Source organism: Anastrepha ludens, chromosome 2, assembly GCF_028408465.1.
Source record: "Anastrepha ludens isolate Willacy chromosome 2, idAnaLude1.1, whole genome shotgun sequence".
NCBI classification, from domain to species: domain Eukaryota; kingdom Metazoa; phylum Arthropoda; class Insecta; order Diptera; family Tephritidae; genus Anastrepha; species Anastrepha ludens.
Window position 1 is genome coordinate 70,942,866 of NC_071498.1, and position 20,508 is coordinate 70,963,373.

At 36.6% G+C, this 20,508-nt stretch overlaps 1 protein-coding gene across 1 annotated transcript in view; it reads right to left on the reverse strand.

Annotated features, from left to right (window-relative positions):
- The window catches only part of LOC128871803 (neurogenic locus protein delta), an 86,119-nt gene that overhangs the window by 33,007 nt on the left and 32,604 nt on the right, over nucleotides 1-20,508 (reverse strand). The window contains exons 3-4 of the mRNA XM_054113886.1: nucleotides 16,658-16,724; nucleotides 1,428-1,676 (exon numbers count right to left, since the gene is read on the reverse strand). Coding sequence (XP_053969861.1) covers nucleotides 1,428-1,676; nucleotides 16,658-16,724 — 316 coding nt within the window. The remainder of the gene's footprint in view (nucleotides 1-1,427; nucleotides 1,677-16,657; nucleotides 16,725-20,508) is intronic.

Here is a 20,508-nt window from a genome sequence, read left to right on the forward strand (position 1 = left end):
TCGTTGTTTGTGCGCTCTTTACTAGCGGATGTTGATTACACCTTGAATTTTGTGGTAAATATACCATTTTTTCGCCTGCAATTGTGGTATGCTTCCTTTTTTCGTTGAACGCTGCCGCCAGGTTGCTGTCCTTCAACAGGCAAGTGGGTAAGTGCGTGTTCGTATGTGCGTTTTTTTTATCACAAAATATGCGTTGCTGGCAAGACAAACGAACAACAATAGCAAATCGGAAGCATTGACACTGCCAAAAAATACAGCTGCCGCTGGATGCACCGGTTTTCAGCAGCATATTTTTTTGCCATTCCTATGCCCGATTTAATCGAGTAAATGGCCTTAAAATTAGGTACTTTCGTAGAGTCTGATTTCGAGTTGAATACAATTTGCCAAAATATAATGAGTATTAAAAGGAAATAAAAATAATGAAAACTGAAGCTGGCGAGGCAGGTTGTTGTTTTCTGTAGTTATGAATGATACATATGAGGCTGATGGTGGTGGAGAAAGCAGGCAGTTTGAGGGGTAGTGAGAAGCAGTGAGGCGATAAGCCGTGCTGGTAGCAGTAGCAGTGGCAGCAACTTCTTGAATACGAGTAAGTAAGTGGGCAGACAAGTGTTTTAATCAAGAAAGGAAATGAGCGATTTGTCGAATGAATGAATGATCGCATGCGTGCGGCAGCGAATGAATGAATAAAGTGCACTTTTTAAGTGTGTAGAAGGCGCAGAAACAGAAGTTGTGAGGGAAAACGTAAGCGAAGCAGCGAAAAGCACACTAAAGGCTGCAAATTTCAATTTTTGTGTGAAATGCAAAAACACAACATAAAAAAAGGCGCAATACTGGACGAACACACAATATATTGTTTTTATTATATTGAGAATTTTTCGTACATGTTGTTAGTGCTGAAAGATTTACTGGAGACAACGACAATTGCAAAACTATATTTTCCAATTTTTTTTCAAATTTTTTTGAAGTATATTTCGGAAAAATAGTCTAAATTTTTTTTGTGGAACAATTTTAATTACAAAAAAAATTGGGCAAAGTACGTTGCTTTGATAATTAAAATAAAATGAAATTTTTTAATGCAAAAATAATTGTTTGAAAATTCGTTGGAATTTGTTTTTTTTTTTAACTCAAGTGACTATGTTCTTAGGAGCAAAAGAAGTAAGAAAAAAATACATTTAGGTATAAATATTTTTTTTTTTTTTTTTAATAATATTGCTTTTTTTACATTTATTCGTATTGATTTTTTTTGTGTTTTGCTTAATTACTGCAGCCTTAATTTTACAATTTTTAAAGCAAATAGAAGAGACTGAAATATTTAACACGTCATCAAATGCACTTTTTATACATATGCATATGCATATGTATTATATATAAATTGTTTTTTTCTTCTTAGTTTTGAAAATACATATATTAATTTTTGTTCAACCTACCTTTATCACAATAATCTCCCTGCCAGCCACTCAAGCAGATAATTTCACCGCTCTCCGAGCAGGTATAATGCCCAAATGAATCATCACGTGGCCTACACAGATTCGCACAGCCGCGACCATAATAATGAGCATCGCAGGTGACACGAAAATCATATTCCAACCAAGTGTATTGAGCTTCGCTCTTGTTCGTTTTCCACTCAGTCGATACTTCGAGCACTTGTTGCAGCGACATACGTTGAATTAATAAATCTGTGAAAAAATACATAAATGTTTATGCTTTAAAATAAGTGAACAAATAAGTAAGAAATATTGAAATAAAAAATTAGGAAAATATTATATAAATGGCGCATTGTGATGAAAAATGTCAAACTACAATCAAAATTAATGGTTTAATATATATAATAATATTTTATTTTTATTTATTTTTTTATTTAATATATGGAAAATAACAATAAATTATTATTTTACAAAAAAACGGAGCACCAGCTGCCAGAGATATAATAATATAATAACAAAAATATTGTTGAAAATAGAAAAAATAAACAAATATTTTACAAAAATGGCAACTTTGGATAAATTTGATTGCGGGTATCTTTAAGTTCTAATTTTCTATTTTGCATGGTATTTTCCATGGTATTATACACATACATATTTATGGCTTTATGGCCCTCTTAAATGCGTTAAATTAATATTTCAGTACGTAAAATGCATAATAGGCGGCAGTTTTAAGAAATATAAAAGCAAGTGCTGCTGTTTTGTAATAAAGTTGTGCTAAAAATCCAACCAGACAGACCTGTAGGTGATTAGTACTGCAGCAGGGAAGCAAAGCAAAATAACAGCACGCTATGAGGCCCCTCCAGGAAAGACAAGAGCTGCAGAAGGGAGAAACAACTGCAAACGCCGATGCATAAGGAAACAATGAAGATAATGTAGAGATTTTGGCTGCAAGCAAGCAGCCGAGAAAAACAAGCAAGAACATGAGAAGTTATCGAAAAGATCAAGTCGTAAAAATTATTTAAGGATAAAAAAACACAGCCAGAAGAAATTCTCAGGCAGCAGCGGAGACTTATGAATATTTCTTACCTTGTACTTGGTTTTTTTTTATTGTGTTTTGTTCGAGATTGATGAGAAAGCCGCTGTGATGCAGCAGCAGTTATCACTGCATAAATATAAGCATGCATGTGTATGTGTGTGCTTGCTCGTCTGCTGGTTAGGTTATTAAATGAAGATTAATTATTGTGAATTAGTGGAAACGGGAGGCCGAGCCGTGAAGAAATACCATCGCGCAATACAATGCCTTACTGGACTGAGATGGAGGATGTTGTAAGCTGTATTTTTTGTGCAGATTATCAGTGGCAAGTTGCAGAAGCAGCACAGGTAGACGCGCACTTAATTGTATTAAATACATTTGGTTTGTTCAGAGTATTTTGGGATACACTCCTAAGCGCCTCATCGTGCCTCAGTAACCATGTAAAAGCAGCACGCAATAGAGATATGGAAGAAAAGTACAGTATTGACCGCTTCAAATTACAGATTTTGTCTTAATGTGTCTTAGGTTCTACAAGCTGTTTGTTAGTTAGGAGTTACAAATTTGTTAATCTTTAGTTTCTCTCAAATGCATAATTAGCGCGATTTCTAAGGAAAACAGAGCAGTGATTTTTTGTTTTCCCCTTTCTTTCATATTAGTTTTCATTGTTCGTGGCAGGCAGACAAGCAAATGTCAAAAAGAAATTAGATATTCAACATTCCAAGTAGAATAATTATAAATAAAAATTATAGCAGCACTACATGTTGCTGACTGGGCGATCTTTTATATGAAAATTATATTATTAAATATGTACATATACATTTAGCTATGGGAACCGTGATAAGCGCGTAACATAAGAGATAACTTGCTAAAATATAATAATTGCCTTCGACAAAATTACTACAAACCTTTACAACAACCTGCAACATGTTGCCATAATATCAATAACACTAGTTTACGAATTTTCACTTTCAAAAATGGTCCTCGACCAAAAAGAGTTTTTTAGACTGATTTGAGGTCGCTGAAAGCAAAACTGAATTTTGTTATTTTTTTTTTTTTCAAAGAACGGTTTCCGAGATATTCCCAAAAAACCTGTTTTTTGGGTAATAGTGCAGTTATTACCTGCAATCTCGAAAACCGTACGCGCCATTTCTTTGAAGTGCATAAATTTCGAAAGGCACACATATAACCTACATGGCAATATATAATTCGCGTCAATGGAAGTCGTAGTTTTCGCAAAACAGCTGTTGAAAGTTAAAAAAAGGCATTTTTGACGTTTTTTACTAAATTATCAAAGTTTATTAACTTTTTTCTGGAACAAAAAATTTTTTTATATCGACATAAGATAGGTTTTCTGAAAGACAATTTTGTAATCCCTCCATTTGTGGAACAACATCAAGACGCACACCACAAATAGGAGGAGGAGCTCGGCCAAACACCTAACAGAAGTGTACGCGCCAATTATTTATTTATTTATTAAGCCTAAGTTTGTCTGAATCGACGAAAATTTGTAGAAATTTGTAGCTGAGCCAAATTTGACAGTCGATATGATAGCTCAGAGGTTAAATTCATCGCATGGAATAGTTCACAGGCACCTGGTTCAGTTGGGAGAGGCTTCAAAGCTGGGAAAATGGGTACCACATAGACTTTCCGTCACCAACCTTCAGCAGAGAGTGAATGTGTGTTCTCAGCTGCTGCAACGGCTTGAAAATGAAAGTTCTTTGAACCTTATCGTTACTGGTGATGAAAAATGGGTCCTTTACAATAATCCTGTTCGCAAACGCCAATGGTTATATAAAGATGAAATATCAGAACCGACCCCTAGAGATGGCCTTCGCCCCAAGAAGATTCTCTTGTCTATTTGGTGGGATGTGGCCGGTATTGTTTATTATGAACTTCTGAAACTAAACCAGGCGATAACTGCTGATTATTATTCCCATCAGCTATCAAACTTGAATGAGCCACTCAAAAAAATCGACCGTTTTTAGTGAATAGACGCAAAGTTTTGTTTCAGCACGATTACGCAAGACCTCATACCGCAAAGCAAGCATTAGACAAGCTGAACGAGCACGGATGGGAGCTAATGCCGCATCCATCATACTCTCCGGATATTGCCCTTTGTGATTATCACCTTTTCCGTGGACTTCAATCCCATATGAGTAACAAGAACTACTCCTCAAAAGAAGCTATAAAAAGCGATAACGAAGCGTATTTTGGCTCCAAGGACAAACATTTTTTTGAGCAGGGAAGACGTTTGAACGTTAGGAAGACATTGTAAATAATGAAGAAAAATATATTATTGATTAATAAATCTTTAAACATCGTTTTTATTAATTTTAAAACCACCTTTAAAAAACGCACGAAATTATGGACTGACCTGATCTAATCATGCATTTATCAGATGGCATTAGAATATAATCGATTTGAGTCAAAGCTGGTTCTTACTAAAACATAGATTGACATGTCAGTAAAGAAAGTAAGCCCAGTTCTAAATATTTAGCCCTATGTTTATGTGGCAATGGCTTTATTTTCTACAAACATTTATAGAAAGAATAAGTTATACCTATATACAATTGACAAGATCAACAACTGAGTAAAGTGGCTGCTAAAGACCGGTTTGCCTTGCCGAGTGAGGCTGCCAGCTACATTTGGTGTGGAGCGGCGGATTATTTGTATTGTGGGCACATAAACTGCGTCAAATGTATGAATACATGTATGCATGCGTGTATGCACATATACAAATGCATGCGACTAAGGTCTATAAAGTAAATTGCAGGTGCATGACTGGTGAATTGAGGTGGTGTGGCAACAAATACAAAAACAAAGCATAAGAAGAGTAACAATGCAAAAATAGCAACACAAAAAAACTACAATAAATTAGCGGACAACATCAAATTACAGCAGCAAAGGCAGTAACCGCTACGGCAGCGGTTAAAGTTGAATGCAGCATAATTCTCCCGCATGACAAACAACAACATGGGTAGTTTACGAATATGTATACCTACATATACATATACTCGTACATATTGTAATATGCAAGTGGCAGTGACATGGCGAAACCGTGACCACACACACGTGACCACTGAATTTTGCTGGTATTGCACCGGGCAACTGAAAGAGAACGAAGTTGAATGCACGAAAAACGAAGAAAATGCAAGAATGCTACCAAACTATCAACAAACTAAGAAAATATAAAGTAAAAGCTGCAAAAACGGAAAGAAAGAAAATAACTTTCAATAAGAAGTTTTCAGCAGGCACTTAATACCCAGTTCGGGTTGAGCGAAGGGTGGGATGGAAAAAAGCAAGCGTCCAAGCTAACAACAGCAAACAGCAATATAATCACCACGCCGCAGCAATCAACAATAATAATAAACAGCAATTTCAGAGGATTTTGGAGGTTAACATTTTCATGCGCAACAAGAACGAGAGACTTATGCAACGAACCCGACCAGCATTTGTAGTCTAACTGCCGGCGCAGCAGTGTAGTAGATGGAACTTAGGTAGTTTTGTTCAGTTTTTATTTGTTACCGGTGCTGTTCTTACTTTCCGCTGGTGGCATTTGCAAGTACTATAGTTGACGACGTATGAGCGCGTGAAAAAAGCAAAAGTGGCCGGCGATGGCGCGGTGAGGTTTCTGTAGCCGCCGCATTTAATTTTCGCTGCACTTAAACGAGATCTACCGTGGAATGGAGAAAAAGCGAAATTGGTGTCTTCAATAGATGGTGTTTAGCTAAGCAAGTGTTTTGATGCATGTATTTGGTTTTGTTACGAATTATATTAGGTGCGCAACTAAGTTCTGATGAAAATACAACTTTATTCTGAAAAAATGGTTACAAGTGAATCATTAAAAGTATTGCCCATCCCAGGCTACTACTTTTCCCCATCTTTCTGGTAGATCTCGTATACCGTCGCGGTAAAACTGTTCATCTCTTGAGGCTATCCACGGATCAAGCCAGTTTTTTATGTCTTCATATGAATGGAACTGCTAGTCTGCTGTGTCGAAGCAGTTTGTTTACCATATGTCTAAGCTTGGTTTATGACGTTTAAGTTATGTTAGAATCGACTAGCACACACTGCTGGCGGCAGCTATTGACAAACAGCGGGAACTTAGTTGCGCACCTTGTAGATGAAAAGTGAAGAGAGCTTGTGTAGAGAATTAATAAATGCGATTCAATGAAATATTTTTGCAATAATGCATAATGCTTAGGTGGTTTTAATAAAAAACGAAACTTTATTTTGAGATAATTTGACATGCATGCCCCCTCCAGAATTTGTCATTTTAGATGAATATAAGCTTTGTAAACAAATAAATGGCAACGTTGCGATTAACGAATTTCATGTGTGTATATTTCGGACAAGAAATCACTGTCAATTCCTTGTATGATAACACGAATGCAACATTTTTTAACCTTATGACGTTTGATCGATGTTTTTCTATAACGAGTATCTTCGACGCAATCAATTGAAGGACTAAAGTGAAAACTAAATAATTTTATTATCTTGTTTTTATTTTATATTTTGTTATTTTCATAATCTGAAACTTTTTTTCCTCTTTTTTAGTAATCTTTAATAATTTGTTCTTTTTTTAATGTAATATATTATTTATTATTTTCTATTTTATTATTATTCTTTATTTTATTATTATTTTTTATTTTATTAATATTTTTTATTTCATTAATATTTTTTATTTTATTATTATTTATTATTTTTTTATTTAGGTTTTTTTTATTCAATTTACTCGTTTTTTTAAATTAATTTATTGTTTTTTAAATTTATTTTTCATTGAATGTTTTTTGTTTTTATTGTTTATCTTTAAGCATTACTTAATATTGTAAATTTTTCTTTCATTTTCTTCATGTTTTTGATATATATTTTTATTTTTATTAATTTTATAAATTATAATAATAATTTTAGTTTCCCTTATTTTTATGTAATTTTTTTTTATATCTTTATTTCGTTTTACTATTTATTTTTAGTTGTATTTAATTTTATTATTTATTTTTAATTTTTTACCTACTGTTTTATTACTTTTTTTGCTACTTTCTTGTTTTGTTTATGCCGACAATAAGCGTAAAAACTACCATCATAACTTGTTTACTATTTTACTTAAATTTTATTTCATTTTTCATTTAACTTTTTTCTAATACTTTGCTTACTTTTATAAATAATTTCTTTATTTAATGTTTTTTTACATCGTGTTTATTTTTCTTTTGGTTCTTTATTCTCGAAAACACTGCATTTCGCTAAACCTTCCCTTCCACTTTAAACTGGAGAAAACTTTGCCCCAATCGCCTTTATTGAATTCACCTGCAGCAACAAACGATGCATACATACATACATACCACAACCAATTTCCATTTTCAACCTACAAATGAAAATTTCACTCTTATCAGCCCAAAATGACAACCAACCAGGCGCGGCACGCAGCGAGTGATCAATTTCTCAGCATGCGGAATAGCATGCGAGCTGTCACATTTTTCATGCGTTAGTTACAAATTTAATAGAAAGAAAAAAATTAGTAACGGAAATTTGAAATGCGACAGCAAACAACAATCAGTTTTCGTGCTTATCACATGAAATGTTTTTTCGAAGGTGACATAGCGAATTTGTAATGCGAAAATGTAGGAAATAAAATTAGCAAACGCACAAAAATTAACGACTTCTCACAGGAGGCAGAGTAAATTATCATTTTTTGTTTTTGCTGTTTTCAACCGCGTTTCTTCATATGCTGACAACTTGGAAGGTTTGGAAATTTTATTATAAATTATTTGACTTTTTTTCATTATTACAATATTATAGCTATGTGTAAGTTGCGTTGCTGCATTTTTGCGAGAGAACAACAACAATAAGTCGTACTCAAATTAATATAAAAAATGTGCGTCTAATAACCTGTCATACTACAAGTCCCACTGTTCGCATGCGCGGCCACTTGCTGTGCTGTGCTGTGCGCGGACCCAATGCGAAACTACCCGACTGACTGGCTTACTGCGGAGTCGGCTGGCTTGCAGTTATCGTCACTTCATGTGTTGCAGCAAAGTAAAAAACCTAATAAGCAGACGCAATGAGTGAGGGGAGGCGAAAAAAGCCAACGAGCGGGCTGCTGACTTGGTTTGTGCCGTCGCAAGCACTTATTACAACAATAACAATAACTACGGCAGCAGCAGAGGCAGTGATGAAAATGTAAGCAGCCGCAACGACATTAGCGGCAATAGTAAATGGCAAACGCAAATGCGCAAAGCTTTTAGGTGACTGCCATAGCCAACACATATACAGAACACTTTGTATGTATGCATGTATAGTATGTAAGTGTGTTCGTACACGCGCATATATTAGTTTCGTGGAGCAGCGAGCGAAGGTGCCACACAAAAATTCCGAAAATCCATTGGAATGCCAGCATGGTAAGTATGTGCGTACGTAGTACTGGAGTGCCACATGCCACATTTGCGGCCCAAAGACAGTGTGACACACAGAAATCGCAATAAGTGTGTGTGCGTGTGTTGAACATGTGTGCTAAGATGCAAAAAAAAAAAAAAAGTCAGGCTTAGCCAGCTGCTGCACACGTTGGCGACTTGACGACCCAGTACATGCGCCTAACGTTTTTTTGCTTGTAATAACTTTTTCAATTTTTATTTTGTTTCTACTTTATTTTACCCAAAGTAGCTTTGTTGCCAACAAAATTGCTATAGAACAGGTGCCATGCACGCGAGTTCCATTTATTTTGTGCAAAATATTTTTCGATGTAATTTTTTACGTCTAATTTTTCTGTTTCAAAATTTTTTTCGCTAACTATATTTACTTGTTAATTAATTAAGTTAATTTGTGAGCGTTCCTGCATCGTATTTGGCGAATTCGCACAAAAAATCCATGCGCATAGGAATTTGTTGGCCTATTCTATCTCGTTTGTTATTTTTGCTTCTTTTTTTTCAACTTTGCTGACCAACAACCGGTTGACATTCGCAACATGTTGCCACAAAAAATAAGCAAAACTCACAACTAATTCTTAACACAAATTGACATTTTTCGGATATTTAGTGTTGCTAGTTAGAATTGGCTGAACTGTCACAGTAAGCTGTGTTGCCAAACTGACTGCCCCGGAGAAACGCCAGTGGGTTGTATGCAATGGCTGATCGACTGGAGGCAGACCGCCAACCGCCAAGCGCCGCCAGTTAGATGGCGAGTACAATTAGCTGACTGGAACTGGATGATTTGCCTAACAACAGCTGGTCAAGTGGCTCAGCAACTAGATAGGCTGACTGCCTGTCACGCTAGGCGAGTAGAGTTGTGTGACAGTCGTATGGCAAGTAAAGTTACAAGCAAATGCAACTGCCTTGCCGACATTTCCTGCAGCTGACAATGAAAAGGTGTACTTCACCGCGAATGACCAAAAATTTGTTGCAGGAATTTTTGGGTTAATTAGTTTGAGATCTCAAAACAAACACAAAAAACAAAAAAATGTTAAGCCACAAATGACAAACTGACGTTTAAATTTAAAGACTCCGAGAACAATATGGTTTAGAAACCTGTCGCACTGCTATTATATTTCATATTCGCAAAAAGTACGCATTGTAAATGCCAGCTTATCAAACTAAGGAAACGAATAAGAAGCAGCCAGCAAAAGGGAAATAAGCAGCAAGAGAAAGAAAAGAGAAGTAACAAATGAAAAGTAACACAAAAACCATAACCAACAACAGAATAAATAAAGAAGAAACAACAAACCCCCTCACCAGCATGATCAACAGCCCCAAGAATAGGCAACCACTTAAGAGCGCAAGTGCCACTGAGATAACTCACGGCGATGATAACTGTCGAACAATAGCTCGAAAAAATGTACCAAAAAACTAAAAACAAAGACAAAAAATAATATATATACATGTATACTTATATTTATAATGGAAACACAGCCAACCAGAAAGTCAAACCAACATTCAGAAACTCAGCTCCATTGAGTTAAAATTAAAAGATAAGCATTTAACAACTTGCAACAAGCACTTGCAGCAAAACGGCTAACAACTTTGGTTTGGCATTGGCAGAGATTAATTGGTAGGTGTAGAAGAGCATCAAGCAGAGGTTAAATGTTAAGAAGCGGCAGTGAACAGTAAATTAAAGAGCAAGAAACAAATGATAATGCAAAGAGGAAGAAATAAAATTATGAAAAATGCAGTGGAAATGTTGGAAAAGGCAGACCAGGAAACAGGAGCGTGGTAGTCTATAAGGATAAGTAGATCTAGGAAATGAGGATAAGTGGTTGGGAAAGCACGAAATTGAAAGTTTAGAGCGTAAAAGGAGAACTAGGCAATGAGGGAAGGTCTGAAAAGAATAAGTAGTAGAAAGTAGTGAAGAAAGTTGGAAATTTATAATTTTTAAGGCGAAAACTCAGCAGTGTGTAGGCTGAAAAGGGCTGCAAAGAAGCAGAAGAGTAACTATAAGGTGAATAATGTTTAAGAAAGGCTAATGTGTGGCATGAATACTCTTGGGCTTACATAGTGCAAAGATTTAGTAAACTAGCAGATCTTGAGTGTAAACAACGCAGATTTAAACAAGTGTAAAGAGAAAGAATGGTTGGCCAAATGGGAATTATCGAACTAAGAATGATCCACAACTCGCTGCTCTGTTGTCTACTGAACAAGAAGTTTCACTTGCTCAAGTGTTTGCGTGGCGTACGCGTAATCAAAACCAACCAGTACGTTTGTGGGCATTTGGATCCTTAACAAACAATTTTTTGTTTAATTTATGTTAAATTAAAAACTTGTTGCGTCCAACGACTGGTTAGCCGGCGCACGACAGCTGGACAGATAGCGTTGGACAGGCGTAAAGTGAAGACGGTTGAAAAATAAAAGCGATAAAGCGAAAAAAGCAGAAAAAATGGCAAAAACACGCAACACCGCACAAACATAACTAGTGAAATAATGAAATTAATCCTTGACAAGAGTCAACGAGCCACATGAATAAAATTAAAGCGCGTTAAAGCCGAACGAGTTAAAAAGCTGGTGGAGTAGGCAAAGGAGGCGGAGGCGCTTTAGAAGAATGCAATAATATTACAAATCGCGATAAAAATCTACAAACGACATGCAACATACAGCGCAGCTTATACAAAGTAAAATTATACAGCTTGCAACAAACAGCTTAAGCAGCAGCGGGCTTGGTGTTGGCGGCGAAGGTGCCGCAATGCAAGCCGGTGTGTACAACACTTGAAAGGAGAAGTAGAAATCGGAACAGGATGCGCACAGCAGGACATGCACGCACAAATGTCCAAGTATGTGCATATGTGTGTATGAGCAGCTAGAGACAAAAAGTGAAATGCCAGTGCATGCAGCATGTAACACATAGCGGCAGTAGAAGAAAAGAGGCGTTGCGCGTTATTGGCAGGCAGGCATGCTGGCAGACCTAAGGATTTTAGTATTTTAAGATGCGACTGCATTGAAATGGAAAATGAAAGATCGTGTGGCAATGTGGCTGAATCATTAGGATTTTGTTGGAGTAATTTTTGATTTTCTATGGATATGAAAAAGGTGGAAAAAAACAAAAAAAAAAAAAACAGATTGAAGAACTGAAATGAAAGGGCAGTGTTTTTTTCCTCTTTGATGTGCATGAAAGAGCATAATTAAAATTCCAGAGACATGGCAGGGTATTCTTTATTTTTAGACCATAGTGAGTGCAACCAATATTAGGTGTTTCAAGCATTGAATGGCAATTTTTAATGATTTTTAAAGAATTTAACATCAAATAAAAGGAAAAGGGCACAACTAGGAAATTTTCTCAGATGCCAAAGGCGATCAATAAATGGTTGGCCGAAATGGTGGAATAAATTGTTAATCAAAAGAAAGTATTCTTCGTCTTTTTTGTTTGGTTTTTGTATTCTAAAACTTTCTGTAGATATAGAAAATGAGGAAACATAAATCTCCATTTGTAGCGGCCTGGGAAAATCATCGTAGGTATATTGAAGTCCACCAACAACACTCACATTACAAGAAGCATTGAACAACAACTACATAAATTAAAGCATTACAAAAGGGCACATAAAAATCGAACGGCAGGTAAAGCAGGTGTTGATTGGTATACCTACATATGCACGTACATATATAGGGGCATACAGGAATGGAAATGTAAGGAATGAAGAACGGGCGATGAGAAGCAAGAATGCTGCAGGTCAAAAGAAGTTCACAAGGTACTTAAAATCGCTATTAAAGAGTGACATTGAAGCAGGAAAATAAAAAATAAGTTTCTATTTGGATAAAAGGCGGAATTCAAGCAATGCAAGAAAATGCAATTCAAAAATAATTGTTATAAAAAAGTAAGCTATTCAATGGCGATGGATTTCGTATGTGGAAGCATTGAATTTCTCGTATTGATTGTTGGAGTAAAGAAATTTTTTTTGAAAATTGTGTTGAAATGAATCAAACCAAAGGCATAAGAAGGAAATGCATAGAGATGGTGATTAGCTCAAGGAGAGTGCGGGAGGGGGTGGAAGGTGGAGATGGCAGAGACAGGGGGTGTGAAATATTACGTTCCCATTTACAAGTTAATTTTTCTTTAGGTTGTAAGCGCGGGTGCGTTCATTACAGCAGCCTAGAAGGCTGTGTAAGCCCCATTGTAATCACACAGCTTATCACCGCTACCAGCGCATGTGTAGCTTGAGGCTTATACGTACTATCAGGCAGTGTCTTAGAAGAGATTGCGCATATGACAGCACTGCTAGAATCAGTTGTTGAGTTTAGGGGTAAGGGTACATTTTTTTACTCATAATTTTTTTATTTTTCTGTTACTTTCTTTCATATTCTTCTAACGTTTACATTAACCAAACACAACTTTTTCATTTTTGTTCACAGAAGTTAAGTGCAAGATAATCTAAAACTACGTTACAGCAAAAAACTCTCGATGGATTCCACTACAGTCTGTGTAATCTCTCCGTACTTCATTCTTTGCTTGCAAGCACACACCAAATCAACCATTTTATTTTATAAACCCGTTGAGAATTTCAAACATAGGCCAAAAATGTCGATTCTTGAAACTCGAGAATGAAATAATGAGTAGCTATCACAGCTTACTGCAGAAAAAAGCATACTTACAGGCGAGAGCAGCGATACACACAACTCTCACAAACTTAGAATTCTTCGAATGTATCATTCAAAAATGAACAACGGTAATACTTTTCGAAAACTTCACCGTCCAGGCTTACAATGCCCCCAATTCGCCCACTGCACGCCAGCTGTGTGGTCGTGGCAGGTTGACAACAAACAGCACTGCGTGCTAAATGCTTTCAAGTGCGATTGATGTGCAACATGCCGGTTTCTGTTGTCATTTGTGTTTTTTCTTTGTTCATTTCTGAGATATTTTTTGCGAAGGATAAAATAATTTTATCGCTTTGAATAATCAAAAGGAATTTAAATGGCAACAGTGCAGCATCAAGCCAAAAACAAAAAAAGGGGCAAAAAGCTATCCAGTGAATGGGATGATAGCGACATGAAATCGAAGTAGCAGTAGGAGAAGCATCAAAAAAGCAAACAGCCAAACAGATGCGACATTATTGGCATGCAACAGGAGATATAAAAGAGTACAACTTTACAGCAGCATAGCAAGACGGCGGTGGGTGGGAAGAAGAGTGCATGAAAAGGGATACAAAAAGTAATATAAAGAAAAAGCAATGGCTAAAACAGGAATGCACGGAGCCCAACAACCATATCAGCAGCAGCAGTGATCAGCAGTCGGCATGCGGCATTCAACAGCAGGGACTGCACTCACATTTCGTTAGTGGCTGGCAATAAAATCCAACATTCGTGGTTATAAAAACAAAAACAGGCATATAAGATGGATTACACGATGGCAAACACGATCGTTGATTTTTGTGAAATGGCTCCAAAGTTGGCAAGGAAAGGCCAATCGAGTATGTAAAGTGTACAAAAATCTCAACAAGGAGTTTCAAATATGCAACTAGACAGGCTGGCAGAATGATGCGATTGTTGCTAAGCAGCCAGCCAGGCAATGCATAAAACGCCATCGAACGGAAAAAAGTTTAAAACTTGATAGTGCGCGAGTTATTTCTGCTATTCCACACGCCACACACTGCTAGCCAGCAGTAGACAAAGAACAACAGCAACAACACAGGAGCAGCAGTGCTGCGCGTGCAACATTGAAATGTTGCGTGGTGTTGCAAAAACAGACAATGAAACGAACAACATCAGGCAATGAGACGACGATAGTCAGCCAGGCAGGCAGGCACAGACAGACAACGGGCATCAGGCATCCAGCCAGTTATCCAGTCAGCGCGCACAAAAGTCGTGATTCGGCGGCGCTTTTTAATGGCTGCCCCGCAAGCAAACCAACAAACAGAAATAATAGTCGCTGAATTAAAATATTTGCAACATTTAACGAGTGGTAGCAGCAAACAACAATTCAACTGCAGAGTGCTGCTACACGTCAAAGTAATTGCTGAATTTGCAGGCGGTGGATCAGAGCAAGGCGAAGTAGCGGATGAAGACACACCAACAGCAACAGCAGCAGCAGGAGAATTGGATGTTGGTAAATTAATTGCAGCTAAAATTAAATTAAATCCAACTAAATGGCGAATTAGTCCTGAAAAAACTATGAGACTTTAAAGTAGCAAAACAAAAAGTGCAACAGACACAAACACAAACGACAAACCAACATACCGTCGAAGAGTGAGAAACGGATGTACGGGTAAGAAGAGGCACACTTCCGTTCTGTGGCAGCCACAAACGCAGAAAGAGAGACAAAAGACATAAAAAACACAAAAAATCTTCTATAAAGCATAAAATAAAGTGCAATTCATTTTCAAGGTTTGGAAAAAAGGAAAAAAAAAAAAATGCACACAAAACGCCTCACTAAGTGTGCTGCCATATAGTAAAACCAAAACAGCGTGCGGGAGCATCGAGTAGGGGATAAGCCTGGCAGCAGCAGCAACTGACATTGTTTTCAGCAAACACGACGACGCTGCAGTTGGCCACATACTCGTATCTATTCTACAAAAATATACATATCTATATATAAAAAATGTGGACAGAAGCTGACATTTAAAACCACTCAATATGCCGGAAATCTGCACAAAAACAATAAGCGCAACAACAACATAGACTGTGGTTAAAACTGCTAGTCGCAAGACAAGAAAAAAAGGGGTTGCAAACAACAGCAGCAGCGAAAAATGGGCTGCAGGAAACTTGCCTGGTGGCAGGCAGTCAGGATGGCAGGAGCTGGTAAGGGGTAAAAGATGATGCGCAAGTGTCAGGCGCTTAGGTTTTAGAAACACCACCAACAAGCCTACTTTCTACTGCTGCCCAAAAGGATATCAAATGACGCATATATGGCGAGGCGCAAGGGGGAAGCTCGCGAAGAAGTGACAGCAAACAGGCACAAATGTGATGATCCTGCTGCCAAAGTAAATGCGATCATAATAACTCTTGGCTTTTGCTCATCGCCACAAGAAGCGCACACAGAAAAAAAAAAAACGGATGACATAAACAGGATATTAATATAACACATGCATACAAAATTAATATTTTTTTGGTTTTGGCATTAAGGAAGCAATTATAGGGTTACATGAATATGAAGAAGGGTACTGATCATGCGACGAACGCAAGCGCTCGCTCATCAGCGCGTTCGAGGAGGTAGTGCCAATTTGAAATAAACTTAATTTGAATCTTCAAGGAAGTGCAGCAATTCGAATGACATTTTTAAGAGGGTAGCAAAAATATATAAGCCTAGCAAGGGCAAGTTTTTGCGAGAATTGCGAGAACGCTTACTTGAAGCAGTGATTGTAAAGACCACTTGACGAACTTCTATAATGAAATATTGAAAGTGGGTATGATCGACAAGATCGCTTGAGAAGCTTATGCAATGAAATAGGTACAGTAGAAAGAGATATAGTACAGTGGATAATAAGATCTCTACAGGAGATTTCTTTTAACGATTTATAAAAATCGGGTTTGTTGTTGTTGCTGCAGCAGGATAAATATCCCCATACTTTAACGGGGGAAAGCTGCTGGAGCGACAGTCTTTGGCTGGATATAAATCCGGATTGTTCCGATAACGTAGAACTGACTGCCGTTGGACCGAATCGGGTAGGACCGACGAAGCGATCTTTGACAATTTCACGAAACTTATTTCTAGAATCAAAATGCGATTGAGATTACTATTCAAATAATTCAATAATTTCGTATTTGGTAATACATTTTTTTTAGTCAAAACTTACTATTTGAGCGCGTATTGGCGCTGTTGTTCGTATCATGCAAAGCCTCGACGATCAAGGTGAACGTGCCCTGTAAGTGAAAAAATAGAAATAGAAATTAATAATTTAATAGAAGAATATCGTACAAATTATAATTATAGCATTTAAATCACTCCGTTCGGAGTCGGCTTAAAACTGTAGGTCCCTCCATTTGTGGAACAACATCAAGACGCACACCACAAATAGGAGAAGGAGCTCGGCCAAGCACCTAACAGAAGTGTACGCGCCAATTATTTTTTTTTTTTTTTTTTTTTTTTATTTAAATGAAAGATAAGTGAATAAACAACTTAAACTCCTAGTATTTTTTACTAATTTCAAGGAGGCTTTAACCAATACAGCCTCAGTTAAGGTTAGTAGTGTCCACTAATCCCGGAAGTGAGTGCTGGCTTAGTACTTAAATTTGTTACTTTTAATAAGAAAACCTTCATTAGTAATGAACAAATAGAGTTTATAAAACAATTTATTTTTTAATATGAACAAAATATCTTTAAAAAAATTATTTTTTGATAAAAAAATGTCTACAAATATTTAATTTTTAATGAAATATGATTTAGTAATGAAAAACTGTGCATGAAAGAATCGTTTAATTTTTATTTGGAAAACACTTGTTAGATTTTATAATTCTTACATATTTTTAATTAAGAATTTAATATCTTAATATAAATTTTACTAAACGAAAAAAAAAAAACAAAAACAAAATCAATTAAAAACAACACTTAATCGTGAAGATCACGAGAAAAATCAGACGAAATTCATACGAGCGAGAAATACTAAAAACATTCTTGAAACTCCTTAAAAGAGTAGGGACACAACACTCAAATCACTATAGCTCGATTTTTAACTAATTTCTTTCCTTTATTATTAATAATTTTACCGTTTTTGTAAAATTTAAGCGCGTTTCAGCTTTTACTGAAAATAATTTTTTACTAAAGTTAGTCAGCAACTTTTTTATAATAATTTAAAATCAGTAACTAAAAAATATGCACAAAAGCAATTTGAGTAGACAACAAAAGACTGTTGAGCATTCGAGGCGTCGCAGGCCTGTACGTTACTCGAAATACTGAATAAGTAAAAGCAAATAGGTTTGTGATTTATTGAATTATCAGAAATATGAGCTTACGAAAGACATGAAATATCGAAAGTAAATTGCTGATCGCTTCTAGGTGAATAACTTAAAAATATCAAAAACATCCAAGTCAAGCGGATGTAATAGTTCATGTTGATCGCTTTTAACGATAAAACAAGTGGTGATCATAGTCGATCGTGCACAAGCGCTTTACGTTGAGCCTCTTCAAACCTACTTATCAACAACAAATTTCCGTTCAACACAAAGAAAAAGTAAATAGCAGCAAAGAGAAATTTTTCAACAACAAAATGGTTAAAGAAATTGAAGATTCACCAAACGAAGATCATTTGAAATAGTGAGGATGGCCGAGTAGGAAAATAAGAAATGTTCAAGCAGAAAGTGCAACGGAAATACCTAGAAGCGTACAGCAACTGATGTTGGTTATGAGGTAAAAAATAAATAAGCAGTGGTCACAAAAACACACTAAGGCTGTTGAAAAAATATACAAATGCAAATTAGTGACAAATTAATAAATTGTGATAATCGCACGATAATGTTTGTGGCCGAAAAAAACTTGGCCAGCACACGCAGAGGCCACACCACAAAGCCTGAAAGAGGCTGAAAGTGAAAAAGCGTTACAAAGAGTCATGAAAAAACGCCACCTCCATAGTGTGAGTTACAAATTTTAGAAAAAATTATAGAAGTATGTACATATATGTAGATATATATGAATTAAATAGAAAAAATGTTGCTGAGCTGGCTGATGTGTGTAGCTGACCGAGTGTGGCCACTTTGCGGCTGGCTGAGCTCAAAGTTGCTAAGCGTGGCTGGCGTGGCTTACCTAGTTAGTGGCTGCTTGCATATTACACCTACATATACACATATATATGTACAAGTGTAAAATAAATAAGGCAATCAAGTGGCAAAATGCATAAGTAACGGTGCAGCAACCATCGAAAAAGACGAGGGGGAGCGTCGAAACACCGCAACTGTTGCATACATTTGAAATGCAAATATGCGCGGGCCATGAGCAGCTACAACCATAATAATGGTAGAGGTAGAGGTAGTAGTATGATAGTAATTGTGTGTTAGTGAAGCGCATGCGTGCAGGCGGCTACTTGCCAAAGCGCCCTCAATTCATACACAACAAGCAACAGGTAAATTTAAATAAAAAATAGAAAAAGTTTAACAGAAAAAAAACTAATGCAGCGACTACTTGGAATAGAAGTTATATTGTTTTATAGCTTTATTTTGTTATCTCACGACAGATAAACGAAGATGAAGCCACCAGCAATGCAAGAGGAAAAAATGCAGAGGAGGATGTGCTGCCGCCTTGGCCATTCGGCATTTGATTATTGCAGCTAACAAGTTTGCTTTCGATTTTGAAAGCTTTGAACAGGTTAAGCAAAAGCGGACAATATTTATTAAAAAACATTTTAGGTGGGTGTCTAGCGCTTCCTACATTGATAAACCGTAAATAGCTAAAAGTAAAATTCGATTATTTAGTTTTTTTATTAATGACGATTTTGGTGCTCCGAGAGTTGCGCACTTTTCACCAAACACGCTCGGATAGAAAAATTAAAGCGGCTTTACAATTTACCAAACAGGTTTTGTGTAACTAAATAATATTTTGTAATTTTTAATATTAATCTGTTTATTCATTTTATTTCTTTTTATTGAACGTGGGCTGTCGGAAATGTTGCACTGATCTGCATTTAAGACATTTTATTGCATGGCGATCGTTTGAGAATTCAGAGCGAAGGGTTGAAATGCTGTGTGAATTAAAATTGAAAGAAGGAAAAATGTATTAAAAAATTTCAGCATATGAGGCAGTAAGCATTCAAGCGCAAACAGGGATTGAAATACCAAAGATCAAACAACTTGAATGCGCCTGCGCCGCTAACTAGTGAATGGATGCACCACCACCATCACTACTGCCATCACCACCACGTGCACGCATCCTATAAAACGCCAGGCGACGGCCACCACCAACTGGGCGCGCTGAAGAGGGAATTATTGCAAGTCACAAATCAAAAACAGCAGCAAACCAAAATTTTAATGAAAAAACAAAACGCCACACAAGTGCAAAATTGATGCATAAGAAAAAGTGCAAAGGAAGAAGGTAGAAAAGACGGCGTACTAAAATGCAATAAAAATTTGGAACATATTGAAAATGTGCGAATAATAAATTTTGCATTGACAAAAATATTATTGGCAGTGAAGAAAAAAATCACAGTAAAAAACAGTAGGCGAATCACAAGAAATATGGGCACGGCAGGAAGCAAATCAGACGACACACAGAGCGCTGAGCGGCAATCAATTGCAAGCAGCAGCAGCAAGTTGCAACACTGCACAAATGAGGCTGCGAAAAGAAAGCGAGCGCGCGCTCCATCGCTCCTCAAAAGTCCATAAAAGGTGCTGTTATGTAGCTAGCGAGGTGTAGGTGACACCAACCACCACAGTGGCCAAAGTACTGTGGTGTGGCAGATTATGTCGCGTCAAAAGCGTCGTCGTCGTCGCGAGAAATAGATATATGTGGCAGTCAAAGTGAACGCACACAAGCTATCGGTAAGGCAGTGGCGCAATCAGTTAGGTGCATGCAAACATTCACACATACATATATATAATTATATACATATTCCTATACTATACGTATTGTTATATATGTATTTGTATATAATTATATATATGTGTGTAGTTATATATATATGAAAGATGTATGTAAGCAGAATGATTTTCTACGAGAGCA